Source organism: Lindgomyces ingoldianus (assembly GCF_010093535.1).
Source record: "Lindgomyces ingoldianus strain ATCC 200398 unplaced genomic scaffold BDR25scaffold_11, whole genome shotgun sequence".
NCBI lineage: Eukaryota > Fungi > Ascomycota > Dothideomycetes > Pleosporales > Lindgomycetaceae > Lindgomyces > Lindgomyces ingoldianus.
In genome coordinates this window covers 1259342-1283342 of record NW_022985172.1, presented here as the reverse complement: position 1 = coordinate 1283342, position 24001 = coordinate 1259342, and the positions used below count along the sequence as shown (strand labels likewise).

Here is a 24001-nt window from a genome sequence, read left to right as displayed (position 1 = left end):
AGTTCGACCTTCCCGGGCCGACTGTTTTTCCGAGCCGAGGCGCTTTACTTATCGATATCACAGCTAGCTCGCAGCCAGACACCAGGCCACTCATCTTGGACCGGAAATCATGAAACCGCGGTTATTCTCCACACTACGGTGTCTTCATCATGAAAACCCCTTGGTACGCCTGCAATGCTTCAATTGGCCTATTCCAGCCATTAACGACTTCAGGGTCTTCCACGGTCCGGCGCCCCGCCTCAGATCCCTCGCATGCAGAGAGGATTGCCACAGAAGAGGGATATTAAAGATGTGAAGAAAGTGGTAGCCGTGAGTTCGGCGAAGGGTGGGGTTGGGAAGTCAACAATAGCAGGTATTATCCCCAGTTACAGGTCTTTATCATCTCAAGATACTAACAGAGTGTCAAGTCAACCTAGCCCTCTCCTTCGCCCGTCGCGGCCATCGCACCGGCATCCTCGACACTGACATCTTCGGTCCCTCGATCCCCACACTCCTCAATCTATCCGGCGAGCCTAGGCTATCGAACAGTTCGTCCGTTCTCCGTTCTCCCCTTCCATCTCTCGCCTCAACGCTATCCCATCACTCACAATGACCGGCCATAGACAACCAACTCCTCCCCCTCTCAAACTACGGCCTAAAATCCATGTCCATGGGCTACCTCATTCCTGAAGCCTCGCCCGTTGCTTGGCGGGGGCTCATGGTCATGAAAGCCCTACAGCAACTCCTCCACGAAGTCGACTGGGGCGGCCTCGACATCTTAGTCCTCGACCTCCCTCCCGGCACTGGCGACGTCCAGCTCACCATAACCCAACAAGTCCACCTCTCAGGTGCCATTATAATCTCCACGCCGCAAGACCTCTCACTCAAAGACGCAACGAAAGGCGTAGCACTGTTCCGCAAAGTCAATGTCCCGATTTTGGGCCTCGTGAGTAATATGAGTAGTTTCGTGTGCCCGGGTTGTGGAGGTAAGCATCCGATTTTTGGGCCGCTGGGGAAGATTAGGGAGATGTGTGGGAGAAACGATTTGACGCTGCTTGGAGAGATACCGCTGCATCCGAAGATTTGTGAGGATGCGGATCGGGGGAAGCCGACTGTTGTTGCGGATCCGGATGGGGAAGAGGCGAGAATATTTAATAGCATTGCGGATACTGTTGGGGAGTTGATAGGGCTGGGGAAATAAGGCTGTTCATGGCTAACAGATGTACAATAATCTGTGGTATGTAATAAGTATACATGAGAAAGCGCTCCCTTGCATCTTAACTAATTATGTCTGCCTACGATGCAAATGTCTCGCATCCAATACAATAAGCCTAGTTTATTACCTCTCGCCACTGGTGCTGAATACTTCGGAGGCCACCAGGGCTTTAAATCCTTGGCGTTTGTTAATAACCTGATTTCAATTCATGACCACTCTATTCCTTTCTCTTGAGGCGGTTAGTGCCAGTATAAACGTCTTGAGTTAGTCAACATCTAAGGACAAAACGGACACGGTTCTCTCAGAGAGGTAACACATCTGAATTAGGGTAGAGGCTGAGTAGGTAGAGCAAGTCAAACAGCTTCATATATGTATATATACCTCTACGACAAGAGTTCCAGGAAGACTAACCACATCCAAGTGTACGAGAGTATGGTATATTACAAGTACGGTGTAATCTGTGGGCCAAAACGAACGAATGGGTATCAAACGTATGTACATGTTGACCGACAATCAACCTGCGCAATTCCGAATAATCAAGCGTTCTTCCCCTTCCTATCGGAAGCAAGCGTACTCAGATCCTCATGTGCGGTTTCAGGTCTATCCACGCCCGGTCTCTCCTCCTTTTCCGCTCTACCCCTATTCCCCCCAATTGCCTCGTCATCAACATGTCCAAAGTCTCCAACACCAGCAGTAACAAATCTCTCTGGACACGGCCTCTCTACCTTCTCTCCAGTTCCGTCTACCCCAACACGCTGCTCCCCATCCACCACCAACCCAGGCGTACCAGGCTCTTCCCATTCCCCAACACTCAAACTCTGCAAAGTAACCGTACTAGCATTAACCTCCTTCCCCTCCTCCCCCTCCACTTTCAATCGAAAAGGATACGCCACACCCCCTCTCGTCGGTCTCGTACTAAGCGTGTGGCTCAACGGAATCAGAGTCTCCGGGCTCTGGGGCCTCGACATATCCTCAACCTCAATTCTTGGAGTGGTGCCGATTGGGGAGGTGGGAAATGGAAGCAGACTTGCTCTTCGCTCCGGGGCGATGACGGTGGCGTCTGCGAGACCGGGGGCGACGGGTGCGAGATGAGTGAGGTCTTCCATTGAGAGGGTTATTTGGCCTTTGTCTATTACGTTGGAGTGGCGGGAGTGGGAGCGTGAGCGGGATGTTGGGGGTGGGAGTTTAAGATTAGAAGGGCGGGTACGGGAGAAAGTTCTGCGGCGGTCTTTGGGGGGCTGTTTGGGGGAAGTGGGTTCAGGTTTGCTGCTTGCGGCGCCGTCGACGATGGGAGGAGTGGGCGGTTCATCTGTTGTGGAGGGTTCTTGATCTGGGGTTTGGTCTGCTTTTTCTTCGCGGACAATCTGGTGGAGTTAGCAATGTTGCCCTAGGTATTGCGAGATGGAGGAGGGACATATACGTACCGTCATCTCATCATGTTTACTCCCCCACAGACTCCAAAGCGCCATTCCCCAACTCTTCTTCTTCCTCTTCTCGGCCTTCATACCCTTCACCCTCCGTCCGGCAAGTGCAGTCGGTGGCGGTGTCTCCCCATCAAACCCCTCATACCCCATTTCCATATCCTTCAGTCTCTTCTTCTGAATCTTCAGCTTCTGCTTTGCGAATTTTCCATTCCATTGTTTCTGCGCCTTCATCCACTTATTAATCGGCCCTGGCTTCGGGACTCCGATATCAATAGACGGAATGTTCAAGGCGGGAATCTCGGGTGGGGGAGGAAGGGGGTGGATTGTGCCGTGTCGGTCGATACGTTGCCTGATCATATGTTTCTCGAACGGCGGAAGGGGATCACCTGCTTTACCAACGGCGTCGCCTTTACTCACTTTCTTACTGATACTCTCGAAGCCAACATACTGAGCGCTTTGCGGCATTGTTAGCTTGATTTCATCGGGGGAGAGTTTACTGTCTGACTCGGTGGTTACCGAATCGGACGACCCTGTACTGATGATGGAAACACTATCATCATCGAGAATATCAATCGCAGTCTTTTGGGCTCGTGCAAGTGCCCAAGCACCAAACTGGGCGATGCTACGATACATGTATTTTGCGGGGCGGGTGAAACTCAGTGTAGGCGCTACGTGGCAGAGGTCGTCCCAGACTTGGAGCTGAACATTGGTGGGTCGGTATCGGGCCGCCTCAGATTGGATGTATTCGGCTGTGAGATGGTTTGACGGAGGTGGGAGGTAAGATAGAGGAGATGCGGCTTTATGTGCGAGGTAAATTTGTTCATCTCGAAGAAGCTCTCCACCTCCTACTTGAATCAGTAGAGGCGGTAATCCACCGAGCGAAGGCTGTAGCGCGGGAGAGACGAGTGGGTGCGTGAGAAGATGATTAGCTGCATACAGTTGGATCTGGTCTTTGACCTCAATTCGAGATCCGTCCAGCTGTACTGAAAGTATTGATTTCGGCCCAATACTATATTTCCCTTCTGCCGACACGAACAAGTCTACGTTGTCTTCTGGGGGTGTCAACAGGGCATCGGCATCAGGCCGATCTGATCGGACAGAGAAGCCACGCACGCGGTCCATGCGCACTTCTTTTTGTGCTTCTCTCTCTTCTTTGCTAGGTCTAGAGAATGACACTCGTGGGGATCTCTTCTCTTTCTGTGGCAAGCGGGGAGAGTTTCGCTCGAATCCGAGTAAGTCGTCTGCATTGGGAGGTGCTGCCTTGAAGTCAGGACCAACCACACATGAATGATCTGGAGCAACTTACGCCAGCTCGCACTAGGCTTATGGACAAAACCGTGCGTAGGAATATAGTCCATCTTTCCATCGCCTCCCAGACTCGGGAAAGAATGCGTAAGGTCCACCCAAGGGCTGATCAGGATTGCACCGGCTGGCAGAGGGATTCCTTGGTCGCGCAAGGTCACCAGCATGCTCACTACCATTCCTCCGCCAGCAGAGTCTCCAGCAAGTACGATGGTAGAAGGGTCGTGCTTTTCCTCGAGTAGATATAGATATGCAGCCAAACCTCACTCTACTTAGCATTCATCCCGCACAGCGTATCAGGAGTACTCACAGTCCATAAGTCCACATGGAAACGGAAACTGAGGTGCAAGTCTATATCTCGGTGCCAGAACTCTTGCTTTCAGTTTCCTTGCATGCCGTTGCATTTGATATCGATGCTCGTCAACACTGCCAAAGTAGTACGCGCCTCCGTGCACATACAACATGATCCGCTGCCCTTTGGCACCACCGACCTTCTTGCGCTCCTCGTAATCCTTTCGCATCTCGATCCACTCTGCCTTCAATGCAGTGTTGTCACGCCTCCACTGCCACCACGTCTTTCCGCCGACTTGCTCAATCCCTTCGGGACCGAGTTGGGCCTGAAGATACTCGGCTGACTTGCCCAAGAGGCCATTAGGTATCTCCAACACTTCCACATGGACCCAAGTCGGTACAGGAACCCATTGTGATGTGAAGGCCTGGATCTCTTCAACAGTGTGAAAGGAGGAGTAATGTAGGAACCGGCGGATGAGCTCGAGGCCTTCATGGTAGGTGATATGCGCCGTGGGCTTCTGTCGCAGCGGTTTGCGGTTGAGATAATGCGAGACATAGGTTTCAATGACGATCGGCGTGACTGCTGTAGCCACAGACACGGTATTCACGGGCATTGTGATGTTGGTAACAGAATAAGCCGCGGACTCGGCGGAAGAATGCTTATGCACACAGCCCGGTCCCGTGGTGTTGTTGCTGTAAAGAACAATAGAGCTCAGCAAGTAATAATGGGCATGGTAGCAGAGGCCAGTCGCAAAAATAGCTGCGACAGCTCTCCTCGCGATAGAGCGCTAGCTTCACGTTTAATGCTATGAAGACACCCCCAGCTCTCTTCATGCAGGGGTAGGAGCTTGGGCCACTTGCCATCGACGTCATTCTGCTTTCCCTATCGTGATCCCTTTCTTGATCGTCAGTCCTTTCAAAGCATACTGTAAATATCGGCATACTAGCTTCGGGAGAAGCTGGGTGGGAGATGTCGTGCGAACTACAAAGGCCCAATACTAACGAGCGTTCAAGTGCTATCAAACTCGACTCCATCTTTTCTTGTCACATGAATTGAACACAACCAAAAATACAAAGATAACGTGATTCCCATCCAAACACCTATTAAGCTAACGCCCAGACTGAAATAAGCCTCTTCCCTTGGTCGTATTAACGACTGAAGCTAAGAAATCGCTTGCACCCAAACCCGCCAGCGTAGTCCCTCGTCTTGGGTCCTCAAAACATCACTCTGTCTGCCTCATCCAGTTAGAATCACTGGAAACGAGGGGCAAAATGCGGACAATCTCACCAAATTTATCATCCTTGCATGGCTCCTCTTGCTTGCCATTTTTACCTCCCTTCTCTCCATCTCCACTCTGTTTATCATCTTCCCAATCCTCCGGCAAATCTCCTGATTGCTTGTATTTCTGAAGAGCCCTGCCCCAGACACGCTCCCAAGCATCGGCGTCGCAGCGTTCTCCCACATGTTTGATCTGGTGAAGATAGTCTGAGAGATTGACATTCTTTCCAGTCTTCGGATCAGTGACTGCATCCTTCTCCCAGGAGAGTAATTTGCGCTCGAACCAGTTCATAGTGCACCAGTCACAGCTAGTCGAGTTAACAAACGGTCCGAAGCGGCGGGCGTTGACATAACGGCCGGAGTAATATGTTAGGAGATCATCACAGGTATCTTGTGTATTGTAGTACCTGTAAGTGCCACTAGAAGTCCTTGAGGTGTGAGTTCGAGCTTCGAAAGTGTCGAGGCCTTCAAGATTTCCAGCGTTCATGCCGTCGACGATGAACCAGTCTTCCCACATTACCGAAGTGCAATAGGGAGCAGATCCGTAGTAGTACTGTTGTCTGGAAGGCTCTTGTCGGCAGGTGTGCGAAAGACGTCTTGCAATTGTGGATATGACTTCGACTGGGCCGTCCTCAAGCCCAGGATCTGCCGAAAAGGTTCCTGCATAGTCCGTCATATCGAACTTATCTTCTTCTGTGCATTGCGAAGAGATAAGCTGGAACGCCCGGGTGATAGCCTCCGTGCAGCTTGGAGAGCACATGGCCTGAGAATAGAGGCTGATGTCTGGGTCGAAGAGAGAGTAGTGTTTTCCATTGTCCCAGGACCTGTTCCAGATCTTCTCGTGGCATGGAACATAGCTAAGGGTATTCCAGGCCACCTGGCACGCCAAAGACGGTGACGTCTGGAGCCGAGGGTACAGTCTTACAAAGTTGAGCCTGTTATTGGAAGATTCCCAGGCTTGATTCAACGGAAGGCGGGTGTGCTGCTCATAGGGTCTGTAATTGTAGCACCGCTGGTTTGAAGCTTGGGACAATTTCGATGCAAGGACGCCGGTGGAGATGCTGAGGGCGAGAACTGTTGAGAGGAGCGTGCCCAGGAATGTGAACAGAAGTATCTTTCGCCAGTTTCTCTTCGTTGGTGGCTCCCAGGCAGCATACGGATCCCTTCGGAAAGGCCTCCAGCTACCAATCCTGTGATACCAGCACAGTTCCCCTTGGGATGGAAGAGGCCCATTCCCTCGGGATCTGCTGGAAAGGAGGGGTGCACTGCTCGTATACAGATCTTCGTTATCACTCGCTTCGTTCTCACCCTGAGGTTCCTCTACTCCATCATCGATTCTCTCCTCTATTGGAAGCGGACTATAATCCTTGATTGATGGCTTGGAGAGACCCCCCATGTTGTGGAAAAAGTAACAATATGAGAATTGGATGTATATGGAAGAAAGTAGGGTATGCTCGGAAGTAGATAGGAAAAATAGGAGAAGGAATGGGAAAGAAGTGGGCACAGTTCTGTGTTGTATCAAGCTATCTCTTGGCCGCAATGGGCTGTACAATTACGATGAACAGCCAAGCGGCTGGTGTAACGCGTGCAAGGCATTTTCATTGCGGCTGTGTCTGCCAATTGATTGTCGACTGAAACACCGGCGTTGGGAGAAAGATGACGGCGAGTGGCCTGATTGGTGAGGTTTTGTCACGGCATGCATTCACAGAGGACGATGGATCAACTACCCTGTCAAAGTGCTTGGAAGTCGGGTCGGCTGAGGGAGGGAAATGGAGAGGGTGAGACCTCGTACTCCAGGCAGCAGAATTGGGGCATCACGTGGAGATAAGCTTTCGAAGATTCCGATAAGTAAATGTTGTCGAACTCCTGCATATCAGGTTTGAGCGCACACAAGTCTCGAAATGTCCGCGCCTTCACAGTGTTCGGGCGCCTCTGCATCTCCAGGTCAATTTCAACTCCCTGGTCACGATGGCCCATTGCTGACTATGACGCAGCCCAAATTCAATCCAAATTCGAGCTCGGAATATGGCACTCACTTTTCAACTGGCAGGTCCTGACCATTGCCATACAAAATCAATGGGGAGGCCCAGACAGCGAAGACAAGCGTGACTGGCTCGCCGGCGCAATATCCGAAATATTTCAGAACCAGCCCGCGACCGACGCTGAGGATATCGAGGTTGTACTTCTCCAAGCGCTCGAGGACGAGTATGGGGTCCGACTCGAAGACAACACGGAAATTCTAGTCGCCCGTGAGATCATGGCAATAAGGAAAGAAACTGCGGAGGGGAACTTTGCGACCGTAGAAGCGCTACAGGCAAAGTGGGAGGAGAGGAAAGGCAAGGCTGTGCCTACAGGCAGTGTTCAGATTACAGAGTATAGTCAAGATGCAGAATGGGACAGCGTAGATGAGGAATCGGATGAAGATGACGAAGACATTGACATGTCCGATGCACCGCCGCTTGTCGTAGCAAAACCAAAGCCAGCACCCGAGGTCGACGACGATGGATTCACGAAGGTCGTAGGAAACCGGAGAAAATGAGATATCAGGACATTTTATTCTTTACGCACGACAACAATTAAACGCTCAAACTGCTAGCCTCAATTCACGAAGCAGGACAGAGGGCAGGACAGGCCAGGCCACCGGGGCGAGCTTGTTGAGCACCGCGTTTCGATCCTCAAAATAATGAAGAGAAACCATAGAAACTGCTACCAAAGCTCATGTACTCAGTCTCTAGCCCCACAAATTACGGTGCCTCATGCCTCATTCCCCATGCCTCGTTATGGAGGGGCAATCTGCAATCTTAGAGCAGGTACTTCTTTTGCTCAACGAAGACAACGAATTCAGAGACTACAGAGGTCCACAATCAGAATTGCGACCAGTTGTACAGTTCTGAGAGTGACAATTACCAAGGCAATATCGACATGCATGTGGCACGCGTGACTTCATCCCCCACCGCATCGCCAAGACGCTGTTTACGGCATGTCCCGCCATCATCAGTCCCGAGCTGTTTCGTGACCGTCCTCTAACAACTTGAGCTCCCACCACCTCACCTCACGACCTACTCTCGCACAATACTTCAAACAGCCTACCATAGCGGCGGCCATTGTTTGAACGCCTGCAATCATGGACGCCGCATACGACCACATCCAAGAGGAGAGCTATCCCGAGGAGCCAGCCCCGCAACGTCAGGATAAGGACAGCTCCAAGCGGCAGAGCAGCGACTTTACCGCCGAGGTCCAGGATGCATACAAGGCGATATCGAGCAGTCCTTGGGCTGCAAGGCTCGGTGGATTTTTAGGCTCGGTGAAGAAGCAGGTAAGACGCTCACGACTGACTCTATAGCTTTACTGTGTGCTGATGCCGAGGGGAAACAGGGCGAGCAATACTACGACGGCGCCCGCAAAGAATATACAGCCGTCTCCGCAACCGCCACTGCAGGGCTCTCGGGTATCATAAACCGCACGCGCTCTCTCTCCATCCAAACTCCTCAATCCTCCTCAACCGAAACCGCCAAAGACAAAGATGTCGTCGATAAACCCTCGCCCCCTTCACACCCCGACCGCCCAGAATCCCTCCCCGCGGACATCGTCAAAGAAGCCGAAGGCATGCTCTCCCGCTTCCGAGTAGAAGCCACAAAGCGCCTCAAAGACATCGAACGCGCCGAAGACGCCGCCGACGAAGCGCTCCTGAAATTTGGCACCAACATCCGTAATTTCCTGCGCGACGCCGTGACAATCGCACCGCCTACCTCGCCCACATCCTCCTCGGACCCGTCGAAGGTGCTCTTTGAGTCCAAGGACTCCGAAGGCAAGCGCGTGATCCACACCACCCGGTTCGATGCCCAGCTCCACGTCATACACTGCTCGCCAGACTCATTCCTCAAGGATCCCGTGAGTCCTGAGTGGGAGGGGTGGAGCAAGAAGTTTGACATCGATGCCAAGACGGTGGCAATCACGAAGGACTTGGAGAAACATGAGGAGCTAAGGCGGGCGATGGAAAAGCTGGTGCCGGAGAAAGTCGAGTACGAGAGCTTTTGGAAAAGGTATTATTTCCTGAGACACGTTATTGAGAGCGAAGAGCAGAGGAGGAGGGAAATGTTGAAAGGTATGACCGCATCCCAAACCCTCCCAAATCTTTTCAACCCTTCTCTAAGTTAGGCTAAAGATGTGACTAACCGTGCCCCTAGCATCCGCGCCCATAGAAGAAGAAGAAGTAGGTTGGGACGAGGACTCCGACGAAGAGGAAGAAGGCTCCGAGGAAGAAGAAGAAGAAGAGTCGTCTGAAGAGGAAGAAGAATCTTCCTCAGATGAAGACGAATCCTCCACCTCCACCCCAAACCCCAGCCACAATAAACCTAACCTCGGAAAGAGCAAACCCAATCCCCTAGCCGCCTCAAAGGAAACCCTCAAGCCGCAGACCGCGAAACCACAACCCACAACGTCCCCCCGCCGCTCTAATGACGAGAAATCTGTCGCAGATAGTGATGCGAGTTATGACCTAGTCAGCGGAGCCACAAGCCGTGCGCCTGGGAGTCCGAGGGACACAAAGAAAGATGCAGTGGCTGAGGAAAGCGACGAAGAGGATTGGGAGTAGAGCGATATTTGAAAGGGGAGTGATGGCGTTCGTTGTCCCAACGAGTTAATACGAATGGGAGTCTCAAGGCGTTTAATGTGGGTAATGGGAGTAAGGGGTCGATCATAGCAGCTTCAGTACGACACGCACACTTACCGGCTTTTGTGAATATCACCGGCTTCTGTTTGTTTATTTATCTGACTTGTGAAGTGCTACCTATCTATGCCGTTGAAAGAAATGGTATCTTTAGCGAACATGTCCCAAATATTGCGCCGTGGTGCATGCTACTCTTAGCTAGAAAGAAAGGGCACCATGCGGCTCTCTAGCCTCAGATACCCCAGAGATGCATTATAATATTATTCTTCTCGCGCTTGCGGACAATACCTTCATCCCTTGGCGGCCTTCAAGCCCGCTTCCCACCACTACTCGGTGGCGTGTCAGGGACCTGACTTCTCCTTCCTAGTTCCTGAGACTGCGAAATACCCAGCCCACTAGCCCGCTGGCCAACCCTCGGACTACTCGACGTCGGCGGCGCAGTTGGGGGTCCTCGAAAACTAGGCTGTTTTATTCCCCTAAATTGACTCGGTTGTGTCGTTGCCCTCCTTAGTAACGGGCTAGCAGACGCTGCGTTTGAAAGACTCGGTCTAGTCTCACTAGATAGGAAGGGAATGTCTGCAGATGACTTCGACCTACTACCCGACATGGGCGAGGAGTTAGGAAAAGGCGAGGAACGGACCGGTGTTCCGGACCGAGATCGCGAATAGATAGTAGATGCTTTTCCATGAGGATATCTGTCGTAGCCGAAGGCTGAAGTGGCACCAGGTGAGATATCTTCATACCCGTTGTGTTCACTGTCGTGGAACTCATGCTCCAAGTACTCTTCTCCTCGGCGCTTGATGGGGCTCTCGTCGTAGGGGTCGAAGCCGACTCTCATTCGTGCTTCTCGTCGAGCTCGGCGACGGAGTTCAGAATCGTTGCCGGCGCCTACGGTGCTGCTCTCTGACAGGAAGAAAGTGAGAAGTTCATCGGGGATTGCAAGATGAGAAGACTGCTGGAATTGCTGGAGGGCGGTGAGACGGATTAACATCTCAAGAAGGGAGAGGGAAGTCTTGATGGGCGGGAGAGTGGTGGGTGGCTGCGGGGAATAGCGGGGCATTGGGTGGGAGGATTTTATGGGTGAAGGAATTAGTTGAGTATTATGAGATGGAGGCGTGTCAGAGGGTGTGGATGGACGGAGATTGAGGTTCGAGAGGCCGGCTGCCAGTGAGGGAGATAAAGAATCCAGTCGTTGTTCCATCGAATTCGCAGATGAAGTACCGACAGCAGGGGAGGGAGAGTTGAGATCCAATTCTGACTCTTCGAAATCCGACTCTGAAGACGGCTCTTCCGTATAAACTTCGAAAGCCATCCATTCGAGATCGAGATTCGGAGGCAAACGCCATGGATGGGCTTGCACCTCGTCCTGCTGTGATTCTTCAGCGGCGTTGGCTACGGATTCTCGGCGTAGTTGCGCATCGAGTTCAGACTGCTCATCCTCTACATCAGAGCCACCCACTGTATGTGAGTCATCCGAGTCGTACTCCGGCTCGACAGCGCTTCGTTCCATCATCCTTCGGGGCGGCACAGCGTTTATATCTCGTTTAAGGAGAAGTATTGGATTATTGGTCTCTCCATCAGTGCCGATGTTCAGGATCTTGCCCGTGTCTGCGTAGAAAATCTTCGAGATCTCATGGATCGGTATGATCTCTCTGACACCAGCCTGATCCACGCCCTCATATGGACCGGGCTGGGCCTCTCCATCTTCAAACGTATGGACCCGGTCGTCATGAAGGTCTTCCACAACCAGAAGTTGGTACGCAAACTCGTGCAACATGCCTTCGGCTGGGATGTGGTCTTGCTCAGTCTCATCCCTGCGACCGCAGTGACCTTGGAAAGGGGTTGGATAGTCATAGACGCGGTCTACCGGGACCCTTAGAAACTTGACATGGGCTTTGTGCATGACTTCTTTCCAGGTAGTCTCACGGATCCCTTCTTCGTCATGAGGTCGATATGCATGCCCAGAGAACAGCATGTAGATAGAAAGGGTGAATGCGGGACCAATCTGTTGAGCCCTTGGCAATGACGTGGAATACTGAGTGTCTCCAGCTGTTAGGAAGGTACTAGCTTGGAGAAGCCGAGACGGCGAAACGGTGGCCGGCAGAGTCGTTGACAGACTGACGCCCGATGTTGTTATTGCTAGACTGATCAGGGGCACAGCGTCCTCAATCCGATTAAGGAGGTTCTTGATATCTGTGATGATCATCTTCAGCTCCAGATCGTTCTGGGCACGCGAATTGCCTCTTGAAGAGCCCTTTCGAGAGAGCCGCTCTTCTCCCACAGCTTTTGCAAGTCGGACACCGAGTGACTGGATGTCCCATCGTAAAGACTTGGTCAGTGTCACCGCTGACTCAAGAGACGTGTTTCCACGAGCTGCAATGAGTTCAATCATATCGATTGCCGGAGATATAATCTACCCTGTCAGAATGAAGATGTACGTTCTAATTAGGCAACATACTCTAATCTTGCCCTCCAGACGGAGTTGCAAAGCAGCCAGCTGTTCTTTGTCGCAGCCATCTACAGTCTAGCCGTAATCAGCACGCCATTAGCCTAGTTTCTAGTAAGCCACCTACTTTGAGTAATCGACCACACTGTTGAATAGCATAGCCACTAGTAATTGTTATGCCTGTCCTGATTGCATAGTTCATCGCCTGCTGCGTGACCTGCAGACATTATTTAGCAAGAGTTTGAAAACCACGCACGGCTCAAAGTGCGTTCAGTTGAGAGATAAGAAAAGCCAGGACTATCGATTACAGAAGACTCTAGGATTAGAACCTACTTTTGACAACAAGACTTCCATCTTAGCGGTCGAAAGTCACGGAGCAAGAGCAGGGGGGTTGGCAATCTACAACCACGTCATTCGTGGGGGCAAATGAAACGGCAATGACCAGAAGAGAGCAATGGAGAGCAATAGAGAGCAATGAAGAGCAAAGGGAGAAATAAACAAGCGTGTCCCAGGCAGACACATGTTTTGGTGGCTGGCAGTGAAAGTGCTTGTGGCGGCGGCGAGGAATCCTAGCGAATGTCAGGCACTGAAGGCGCTGAGTCATGCACCAGCCACTTGCGCCTTCCGATTGCTGCACCGCGAGCCCTACGCAAGCGTGAAAGTGGCCCACGAGCAATTCTCTTTCCGCCCGATCAGCTCCACCTAACGACACCCCTACCACAGAGCTGGCTCCGTCTCTCCTTAACCTCCGCCATATTTAAGCTTCCTCGTCGTCGCTCGAGGATTCCAACGCTTTCGACCTCTTTCTTTTATCCCTAATCTACGGCCTTGCGCCCCGCACCCACGCCATGGCTGATAGTTGGGAAGACGAGGAGGAGCGACTCTCACAGCAGACGCAGCAGAACCTCAACATTGGTAACCCCCAGGCCCCCACCTTCCGCCCTGGGGCATCGAGCTTCACCCCCGGCGCACAATCATTCACCCCCGGACAACAGTACCAGCAGTACGGCGGAGGCTTCAGCCAGGGCTACAACCAGTACTACAACCAGCAACAGTACGCAGGCTACCCGCAATATGGCCAGCAGGGATACCCGCAGTATGGTCAACAACAATATAGCCAGGCTCCGCAACAGGGCTACGGCGCTCAGTACGGATACCAACAGCAACCCTTCCAGCCTCAACAGCAGCAGCCCCAAGGACAGCAGCGCCAAGCACCTGTGCAGATCGCGAAGAGACCTGCTGCAGGCGAAACTAACCCAGGTTCAGGCCAGAGCACGCCGGCACCTGCGTCGGCCGCCGAACCGAAGACAGAGGCAGCCCCGAAAGCGAAGGTCCTAAGCCTCTCAGGAGACACCACTCCCAAGACAAAGGTTCTCTCCATCAGCGCCGATTCCGCCGTGCCCAGGGTAGACACAGCTGCCCCGACAAAAGTGGTCTCCATCGGCTCTACCCCCCCCGTCGCGCCATCATCAGCAAAGGATAACGTGGACAAGAAAGCACCTGAGGCTGGAGCGAAGGTGACAGCCGCGAAGGCCATCGAGAAGACTGGAGAACCAACCAAATCGTCACCAGGATCGGGGAAGACGTCACCAACACCGTCAACCGGACGGAGCAGTCCCTCGCGCGCTGACCAAAGAGCGGCAGCCCGAGAGGCCGATGCCGTCGCAAAAGAGCAGGCTGAAGATGTCGATGAGGAGCTGCTTGCTGAGATGTACGGAAAGGAGCATGTCAATGTCATCTTCTTGGGCCACGTCGATGCAGGCAAGTCGACATTGGGCGGCAGCATTCTCTACGCTACAGGCATGGTAGATGAACGGACCATGGACAAATACAAGAGAGAGGCCAAGGAAGCCGGTCGCGAGACATGGTACCTATCATGGGCGCTCGATCTAACTAAGGAGGAGCGATCCAAGGGCAAAACAGTAGAAGTCGGTCGTGGTTTCTTCGAGACCGAAAAGCGCAGGTACACAATCCTCGATGCACCTGGACACAAGACGTTCGTACCCAGCATGATTGGCGGAGCTTCCCAAGCTGATGTCGGGGTTCTTGTTATCTCGGCACGGAAAGGAGAGTACGAGACTGGATTCGAAAAGGGCGGGCAAACACGCGAGCACGCCATGCTTGCAAAGACCCAGGGGGTCAACAAGCTCGTCGTGGTAGTGAACAAGATGGATGACCCAACCGTCGAATGGTCCGAAGACCGATACAAAGAATGCACAACTAAGCTCTCTCAATTCCTCAAAGGTGTCGGCTACAACCCCAAGACCGACCTTGCCTTCATGCCCATCAGTGCTCAAACAACAGTCGGGATCAAAAATCGTGTACCCAAGGATCTAGCCCCGTGGTTCGACGGCCCATCTCTCTTAGAATACCTAGACAACATGCAGACACTCGAACGCAAGGTCAACGCGCCGTTTATGATGCCCATCGCGGCCAAATACCGTGACCTGGGCACCATGATTGAAGGCAAGGTAGAATCTGGTGTGCTCAAGAAGGAAGGGAAGTATTTAATGATGCCAAATCGAGAAACAATCTCCATAGCCGCCCTCTATGGCGAGCAAGAAGACGAAATCGCAGCAGCCACCTGTGGTGACCAAGTCCGCATCCGTATCCGCGGCGTCGAAGAGGAAGACATCCTCCCTGGCTTCGTGCTCTGCTCGCCAAAACGGCCCGTACACTGTGTTTCGGCGTTCGAAGCACAGATCGTACTGCTAGACCTCAAATCTATTCTCAGCGCTGGCTTCAACTGCGTACTACACGTACATGCCGTGCAGGAAGAAGTAACATTTACCGCGCTGCTGCATAAGCTGGAGAAGGGGACTGGCAGGAAGAGTAAGAAACCGCCAGGGTTCGCGACTAGGGGAATGAGCATCATTGCGCGGTTGGAGGTTACGGGTGGTGCGGGCAGTATATGTGTGGAGAGGTTTGAGGATTATCCACAACTTGGCCGGTTTACTCTAAGGTGAGTTTCCCCTGTTTGAGTAAGATATATCTGGTTCTAGATTAGTAGAGACTCTTGTGCTAACAGTTAGTTCAATAGGGACCAAGGCCAAACCATTGCAATTGGCAAGATCACGAAGCTCATCACGGATCAGGCGACGGCGGTTTAAGAGTGTCATGAACAGCTATGATGCAATATCTTGAGCGTTTCTTCAGATAGATGCATATGTGTGCTGAGATTCCATCTGTTAGCGGCTACGATCTGCTTCCAAGGGCTGTCATCGAATCATGATGGAATGGATGGGGCTGGGAAGGCCAGGGTTTTAGATAAACTAAAAGAACCGGGGATTTTCGCATTATCATAAGATGTTGGTGTGTCCAAGAATTCCAATCCACAAATCATTTACGTCAACAAACGTTGCATTCACAGAACTGAGCAGAAGGACCTTGACTCTCTTCACCATATCTGTTCGTTCATAGTGGTTGGATACTTCTCTCAGAGAATCAGAGATCTTGACTCAAGGTCACCTTATTAGCAGTCCTCTAATAATAGACTATACTCGGAACCTCTGACAAAATACTCTCAACCCTACATATACGGAGTTGGGGGAAAATGGTAGACTGCAGGTATTGGACGAATATGTGGGAATTTATGCAAGTGTGTGTGTATTCGGTTTCTACATATACATACGTATTTTTCAAGGGAAAATGAGTATAAATTATTTACTATCAGCCAGCCTAATTCCTCACCTGGGGCACTTCGATATGACAATCTATTCTCACCACCCCAGCCTTCATTACGATCCTCGTCTACACTACCACCTGGCAGAGCATTAGGACATGGATCTAGTAAGCTTGGAAGTCGGTTGCAGAACCTAGTACTGATTGGAGGGGGGGGTTGTGCTGAGCAGATCCCTCGTGGTAGTGAACTACGAGTCAGAAGTATAGACGAAGACAGATTCTAAGGGAGCTAGTGCCTGTTGAATAATAAGCCTTGCCCCGAGGACTCCAGGGAGACACCGGGAGGGAGTCGCATCGTTTGTTGTGCGCATCAACGAGCATTGCTGGATGCTGAAGTCGTATTGCAGTTGTCGTTTTCTCTGTACAATTCTCCATTCAATTCTCCATTCAATTCTCCGAACCTACATTATCACTGCTAGCCGTTGCTTCCGGCAACGGCGCATCTTTAAGCAAGAAGTTAGGTGTGCTCATTTCCGCACTAGGAGCTACCTGAAGCATCACCCTCTTATCCCCACCATACCCGTATACATTCCTCCGGCTTGAATTCCATTCCTACAACCACAAAGCAGTGGTGTCCGTATCGCGGCTGGGACCAAGGCAGTAGACACAGGATTATCTTACAAGAAAGAAAAGCCACAGTAGAAGAAAATAACGAAGCCAGCACAGAATAGAGCAAGATGAAATAGGACATACCTGGTCCGTGGTAGTATCTGAAGAGGCTATTGGTGCCGTTCCGACCCAATGATGCCCTTCAAGCTAGTCGTGCCGGAGCTACCTATCGGTGTTACTATTGCCTGAGGCACTAGTTGACGACGTCGTGATCGTGGAGGCGGTGAACCACGGTTCGCTATAATTAGGGTTTCTAAAGACACTGTTTGTTCCACAGCAGTATGCGAGGCCATCACCCGTGCAAGTATTTTCTTGGCACTACACGCAGAGCGACCTCTAGCGCATATTGGTAAGCATTACTACGCCGATAATTTCAACCGAACCCTATGCCGAAGTATTTAGATCCGCTGTACAACCGAATCCGGATAGAGCATGGCATGTTAGACTTCGATTTTGAGCGAGTGACCTGAAAATGTGAGAAGTTGGCATTCAATGCCTTGATAACTTGTGAGCTTCGAGGCCAATAGTTGTAAAGGAGGGCTACATTACACTAAACTACGTTCCCCATCCAGCTTGTGGAAAATGGGCAAGAAAGACTTTGAAAAAAATGGAAGGGTTTTTGGAAATTATTTTCTACACTTGGCGAAAGCTTGTATGCTTCGCTTTCTATCAAAGTCTATGTTTATGGGATCCAGACTTGGGGGTATATAACGCCTATTAATGCTTGAGTGTCGTGAATGTCGTCGTGAATTGAAGATGTGTCACTTCAATCTGAGTCGTAGCCGACCAGGGCGACTGGTGGCAGAGTTTTCTTAGGTGGAGGTTCGGTTGTGATTGGAATGGGCCTGGTACTAGCCTCTAAAGAGCGTTTGCGTTTCAAGCCAGGGATAATATCACCCTTGGTCTTTGTTCGTGCGTTCTTGCCCATAAGGAATGGATCGATGGCAGCGCGAGTGTTGCTGACCAGCGTCTGTTGAAGATTGTGACGGGTCTTCTCGGCCTTGATCTCGGATTTCAATTTTCGTGCTTGCGAGCCGGGATCGTTATTTTGATTGGCGTCTTTTGGTACAAAAAGGGGTTTTCTAGACGCTTCATCGACCTTCTGATCGCTTGAGCTTTCTCCAGCGCCGTACTCGACAAGGCGAGCTCGAACGCGATCGCTTTCGATCTCGTCAACGATATCAATGCCAATCCCGAACTTCTCCTGCATGCGTTCTTTGTGCTGTGTTGCTTTCTCAAACATCTTTCTTTGGACCCGGAATTGGCTCCGTAATTTCTGGTTAACAGTGTATGGATCCTCCCATACCTCTGAGGCTTCGTACAATTCCTCCACTCTTTCCTTATTCTTCTTCTCTACTATCTTGTCGTCTAGCCTCCCCTCCAGTGCCGCGAATGCATCATTCCGTCTTTTTTCCCGCTCTTCCTCTGTTAGGAACGCGAGCTCTCCCTCAGTAGCCCTCTCATCCGGGCCATAGTCTCTTTTCCTTCCCCCCTCCGTGACAACATAGGCAGCATTTTGAGGATCTGTCCTAATTTCCATCCAACCTCCGCATGCAGTGTGTTTCATGCGAAAGCTCCATATCGGAGTGGAGAGGTAGTTTCCAACTTTCTTCTTCTCGGCATTAAAGCGTACGCCTTGACCAACAAGCGCAGTGGGTTTGCAGTGGTCGCACCATACAGCGAAAGGAAGTTCAAAGCGTACGATGAGAATGCCTTGGTTGGATTTGCGGGCGCGATTGCCGAGTGGATGGGAGGTGTTGAAGCGGTGGGCACTTTCGGCGTCTGGCGGGTAGTATCTACCCATGTTGAATCCCTGCATTTTGAAAGCGAAGGGGATGGGGTAGGTGCGGCTTGCACAAGTGTAATGGAGAGCAAATGGGCGTGGGTGTTGTGAGTTGTTCGAAAGTTGTGCGGTTATGAGTGTCGGTTCAGGTGGCGTTGAAGCTTGGCTGGTGATCCTTGCACCAATCACACCTGTACCTTGATACATTATGTAAGCAGAGAGCGGCAGCTCGATAGTCACCAGATATCCATCATCCTCCGATATTCATAGATTCGTTGGCCTCCTTCTCTGTGTCGCTAAAACCCCACGGTGACGAAGATACTTGAACCAATGTATATCTCAAGCTCTGCCTCGTTCATCTTAGACACTATCAATTAATTCTTAATCATTCTTCAGCTACTGTTCTACATAGTTAGTACTTGCAATATGGAAAATACACGTGTCTTAACCATCGACTTTGATTCTTCCGTTATTACATGAAGAAGTGCTAGTGCTTTCCTCCCTTGCTATATCATAGATGTTAGGAGCTCTTTGAAGTTCGGACCTATACTGCAGAAACCCTACCAGAAATAAATATTATATGAGACCTCATTAACACTCAGCCCGCAAATGTAGCTGGAGCAAAGTTCTGTCACGCTCGCTATCGAAAATCTTGATATCCCACCATATATATCTAGTATTGCGTTATGAACTCAAGGCACGCGATTTGCTCCTGTACATGAGGGTACCTCTCTATCACAGTTTAATCTCACCACCCTCTAGCTATGGCGGGTCTGCCGTTCGCCTTGATAGCGTTATCGAGACGTTCATCTAACTCTAGAGAGGCTTAAGTGACAAATATTCAATAGCATCTCCAGATCAAAAAGTTAGAATAATAGAGCAAAAGTGAAGAACAGTAACGTACCTAACAGGTTGGCCGGCCACACAGGTTGGCCGGCCACTTTTGCTAAGCCCCTACTAAACTCTACCTATCTACATAATGCCTTAACAACAACACTAGATTAAATCTTCTAAAAAATGTTAGATACAGCTTACTTTTTAGGCTTTTAAATAAGACTTAAAACTTTTTTTTTAACACGCTATAGCTATTTATAATGTCTCTTACACAACACTAAGCAATTAACACACTAGACAGCCTTTATAAGCAGAATACTAGCTTAAATTAAAAAATCTAACTAAGCTTAAAAATAAAGTAGTTATTAAGTATATACTTAAGCTTATTACACATAAATTTTTTTTAGGCTTATAGCTATAGCTAATATAGCTAATTTCTTGTCTATAAAGTGTAATCTAGGCTAGGTTAGCTTAAACTAGCCTAGTATATAAGTTAAGTACTACCTTAAGTTTATAATAAAGTTTAATTATAAGTATAATTATAAAAAAGTACTTTATAAAAATCTAAAAGTTATTTAAAGCTAGTTTTACCTAGTAGCTAACATAAAAGCTAAGTATAGTATTTAAAATAAAAATAAGTATAACTTTAATAAGTTAAGCTTTATAATAAGCTAAATATTAACTAAAGTAGTTATTATAGCTTTAAAAAGATAAAAACAGCTAAAAGTAATATAGTAAAGTAATAAAAAGTAAATAATAGTTATTTAAAGCATTAATATAATAAAGTAGGCTATAAAATTATAAAGCTTTAAGCAGTAAATAAAGCTACTATATAATATAAATTACATAAAAAAAAGCAAATTTAAGTAAAAAAGACTTTAATAGTTAAAAATAAAGCTTATCTAACTACTTTAAAAAAGTTTAGAGCGTGTAGTAATAAAAAAAAGCTAAAGACGCAGATGCACACTAAAAAAAGTAAGCTAAGTTAAAAGTAATAACATACCTAACAGGTTAGCCAGCCACACAGGTTAGCTGGCCACACAGGTTAGCCAGCTACTTTTGCTAAGCCCCTACTAAAACTACTCTATTCTCTTGCAAAACAGCCTACTTTAGCCCTATATAAAGTAATATAACATAAGATATTATTTAGAGTCTACTTTTACTACTTACTTATATATACATAAGTTATGCCTAGTTTAATTGCACTGCCTATATTACCTTTAACTTAGCTTACTTTTTTTAGTGTGCACTTATGTCTTTAGCTTCTTTCTATTACTACACGCTTTAAACTTCTTTAGAGTAGTTAAATAAGCTTTATTTTTAACTATTAAAGTTTTTTTTACTTAAATCTGCTTCTTTTTATGTAATTTATATTATATAGTAGCTTTATTTACTACTTAAAGCTTTATAATCTTATAGCCTACTTTATTATATTAATGCTTTAAATAACTATTATCTACTTTTTATTACTTTACTATATTACTTTTAGCTATTTTTATCTTTTTAAAGCTATAATAACTACTCTAGTTAATATTTAGCTTATTATAAAGCTTAACTTATTAAAGTTATACTTATTTTTATTTTAAATACTATACTTAGCTTTTATGTTAGCTACTAAGTAAAACTAGCTTTAAATAACTTTTAAATTTTTATAAAGCACTTTTTTATAATTATACTTATTGTCACGGTATCCTCCCCGGATCCCAGACATAACTGTATTAGACGCGTACTAGAGTATTATTAGTGCATGTCTAACACAAACACAACATAACACAGACATAAACTTAAGCATAAACTGCTTTAACACTAACTAAACTTAAAATAGGCTTAATTTATACCTAAAGCGCTTAGACTTCTAAGCTAAGTATTTAATTACTAATTTCTTTTTAAACTTTTCTATTTCTTACATAACATTTTGTACTTACTATAATACTTTACATAGTAATTAAACTAGACTTTTATAAAGCTTTATAACCTTACTTATGCATAATTATAACATTACATTATGTTAAAACTTTAGCTAAGAATAGCTTCTAAATTTAATCTAATAAGCTTAGTACTTACATAACTCTAAGCTATTAAAGTAAGCTAAAAAGCTTTTTAAAAAGTGCTTACTTTATAAAAAAGCTACTATGTTATAAGCTTTAAAGCTTTTTAAAAAGACTTTAAAAAACAGCTTTATGTTATTAAGCAGTCTATTTCTGCCTTAACTTTTATTATAGTAGTAAGAACTAAAAACTTACTAGCCTTAAAGCCTACTTAAAAGTCTAGAGATAGCTTAACTTTTTTTTACCTAACACTACCTATAACTTATAATCTTTTTAACTTAGTAATAAAATCTAACTAACTTTTTAATCCCCTGCTATTTAATAAAAAATAGAAAGACTTACTTTTCTTTTTATATAAGCTTTAATATAAACTTAAAGAAAATATAAACTAATTCCTCTTTAAACACTTCTAGTTACTATACACCTACTTTTAACTTAACTATAATATAACAGCCTTAATTAACTTACTAATAAATAAAAATATTATTAACTTAAATTAATTTATAGTGTTTTTATAAGTAACTTATAAAAACTTAAATAAAAAGTTAACAGCTTTAAGTTACCTAAACACTTTATAATAAAATAAAAAAAAGCTTTACTTTATACTTTACTAAGTTCTACTAACTTATATCTAATATAGGCCTAAATAAGATAAGTCTAATTATAGCCTTATATAACTCCCTCTTAACTAAACTATAATGCGCTATAGTAGAAGAACCCCTTCTAAACAACCTTAATGTATATGTAAACCTAATTGCTACCTCTAATAATAACATAAGGTTCCTCTTTGTATAAGCCCTAATACACCCCTAAACTAGCGCAGTTATAAATAAGGACTTTAATATAATAAAAATTAATTTAAATTATGCTCTAGTTAGTTCTAAAAAGTGTAAAAATTATAAGAAAAAAAGTTAATGCTTTAAGTGTAGTAAGCATAGTTATATTTTCTAAAACTGCTTTATTCCCCTTTTTTAAGTCTATGCAAGTAGTGCTACTAGCACTTATTAAAGATCTTTACTATTTTAATCTTATTTTTATAAGAGCTTTAACTTATATTTAAGCTTTAATTTTTTTTACTACTTTTAACATAGCTGCAGCTATAGCAGTAGAAGCCTGCAAAAAGGCTTGTTCTAGGGCTAAGTTGCCCTCTAGAACTAATTTAACACTAGATCTTTGCTAACTTATAAGCTAAGTCCTCTACTAATAACTAAAAGTACTAAGTTAATATTTTTATATATTTATAATAAAAAACTATATTAGCTTTAATATAGGCTCTTATTAACTTAGAAGTAAATAGCATAAGTTATATTAATAAAGAACTAGCGCGTAAACTAAATCTTTAATTAACACTACTTACTTAAATAATTTACCTAACTAGATTTAATAAAAAATAACTTAAAAAAAGTTTTATTTTTTATACTATAACTATTATAATTACCTACTAACACTATAAGAAGCAGATTAAGCTTTATGTAATAAACATAGAATGTTATAACCTAATTCTAGAACAACTATAGCTGTATTTGTAATAATTCTTGTTCTATCTTAGGTCGCCTAGAACCTATCTAAAGGGTCCCTGTATTAGCTCTAACCCTAGCTTGACCCTAACTTGACCTGGCCCTAACTCTGCCCTGCCCCCTGCTGTTACCCCTATTCCCTTATGTATTTAGTCGCACCTTGCCCTGTAGCTAGCTTAGTAGTTTTCTAATATTCTTTTGTACAAGGCCTATAGGTGTTAATAGCATTCCTAGGTTTAGAGTCCCCACACACTCCTATATGCCTCTAAGTAGATTCCTACTGCATTTAGACCTATTGTCTTGCCTGCGCTGTTACAGTATTAGCATAAAGTTGCCTTTAATTACTAAGAGTAAGTTCTAAACTTTAACTCTTTCTAATGCTAAGATATATACTTACGCTTACACCTAAACAACACCTAAGTAGCACTTAATATAGAAGGTCTCTAGACCTACTTCTTAATAACTTAAAAAAGAACTACCTAAGTAAGGCTAATAAGCTAAGCCTTTTACTAAAATAGGCTATATAGAATAATTTAATAACTGCTTAAACTTAAAAAAAAAAAGCTTTTAAAGAATTTTTACTTACTTAATTTAGACACAAACTAGGACTTAAACAGTAGATAAACATCTGCTATATAAGACCTACTCTATTTATAACTCTAGCTTAATAACTAGATTATAAAATCTACGCAGTTATAATTTCTAATATAAACTAAGCTTTAGCTCCCTAAAAACACACTAACTTAAAAATAATAGTTTCTTAAAACTACTATAACTTATTACATGTTTTTTTCTAAAATAAGTCTAATAAGCTTCTAATATAATGTCTATATAATTACTAGATAACTTTTAAGCCTAGTAAATAACCTAGTTATAGGCTACTATATAAAATGTTACTAAATAAATTAAAAGTGCTCTAAAAA

The 24001-nt window shown here is 46.5% G+C and overlaps 8 protein-coding genes across 8 annotated transcripts; 4 read left to right on the top strand and 4 right to left on the bottom strand.

Annotated features, from left to right (window-relative positions):
- Positions 1-109: 109 nt before the first annotated feature.
- BDR25DRAFT_324411 (cytosolic Fe-S cluster assembling factor NBP35) lies at positions 110-1180 on the top strand (the record flags this gene model as incomplete). The annotated part of the gene is made up of 4 exons (XM_033692160.1): positions 110-163; positions 214-352; positions 408-527; positions 603-1180. 4 exons carry the CDS (start codon positions 110-112, stop codon positions 1178-1180), a joined length of 891 nt encoding a protein of 296 aa, XP_033549417.1.
- Positions 1181-1604: 424 nt separating this feature from the next.
- Positions 1605-4936, bottom strand: BDR25DRAFT_259020 (alpha/beta-hydrolase). Its single transcript, XM_033686562.1, has 4 exons — positions 4232-4936; positions 3926-4183; positions 2620-3875; positions 1605-2559 (listed from the first exon to the last, which is right to left on the bottom strand). Exons 1-4 carry the CDS (start codon positions 4824-4826, stop codon positions 1732-1734), a joined length of 2937 nt encoding a protein of 978 aa, XP_033549416.1. The 5' UTR covers positions 4827-4936; the 3' UTR covers positions 1605-1731.
- Positions 4937-5122: 186 nt separating this feature from the next.
- BDR25DRAFT_302703 (uncharacterized protein) lies at positions 5123-7092 on the bottom strand. Its single transcript, XM_033689853.1, has 2 exons — positions 5501-7092; positions 5123-5444 (listed from the first exon to the last, which is right to left on the bottom strand). Exons 1-2 carry the CDS (start codon positions 6885-6887, stop codon positions 5428-5430), a joined length of 1404 nt encoding a protein of 467 aa, XP_033549415.1. The 5' UTR covers positions 6888-7092; the 3' UTR covers positions 5123-5427.
- Positions 7093-7392: 300 nt separating this feature from the next.
- BDR25DRAFT_324409 (uncharacterized protein) lies at positions 7393-8030 on the top strand (the record flags this gene model as incomplete). Its single annotated transcript, XM_033692159.1, has 2 exons — positions 7393-7435; positions 7486-8030. The coding sequence occupies 2 exons, from the start codon at positions 7393-7395 to the stop codon at positions 8028-8030; spliced, it is 588 nt and encodes a 195-aa protein (XP_033549414.1).
- A 585-nt stretch (positions 8031-8615) lies between these two features.
- On the top strand, positions 8616-10085 carry BDR25DRAFT_220875 (BSD domain-containing protein; the record flags this gene model as incomplete). Its single annotated transcript, XM_033685011.1, has 3 exons — positions 8616-8807; positions 8867-9596; positions 9679-10085. The coding sequence occupies 3 exons, from the start codon at positions 8616-8618 to the stop codon at positions 10083-10085; spliced, it is 1329 nt and encodes a 442-aa protein (XP_033549413.1).
- Positions 10086-10456: 371 nt separating this feature from the next.
- BDR25DRAFT_333361 (Ran-binding-domain-containing protein) lies at positions 10457-12960 on the bottom strand (the record flags this gene model as incomplete). Its single annotated transcript, XM_033692833.1, has 4 exons — positions 10457-12573; positions 12619-12684; positions 12734-12823; positions 12940-12960. 4 exons carry the CDS (start codon positions 12958-12960, stop codon positions 10468-10470), a joined length of 2283 nt encoding a protein of 760 aa, XP_033549412.1. The 3' UTR covers positions 10457-10467.
- A 317-nt stretch (positions 12961-13277) lies between these two features.
- On the top strand, positions 13278-16191 carry BDR25DRAFT_333360 (uncharacterized protein). Its single transcript, XM_033692832.1, has 2 exons — positions 13278-15568; positions 15647-16191. The coding sequence occupies exons 1-2, from the start codon at positions 13455-13457 to the stop codon at positions 15714-15716; spliced, it is 2184 nt and encodes a 727-aa protein (XP_033549411.1). The 5' UTR covers positions 13278-13454; the 3' UTR covers positions 15717-16191.
- Positions 16192-17386: 1195 nt separating this feature from the next.
- BDR25DRAFT_302700 (DUF572-domain-containing protein) lies at positions 17387-18817 on the bottom strand. The gene has a single exon (XM_033689852.1). The coding sequence runs from the start codon at positions 18713-18715 to the stop codon at positions 17663-17665; it is 1053 nt and encodes a 350-aa protein (XP_033549410.1). The 5' UTR covers positions 18716-18817; the 3' UTR covers positions 17387-17662.
- Positions 18818-24001: the final 5184 nt, after the last annotated feature.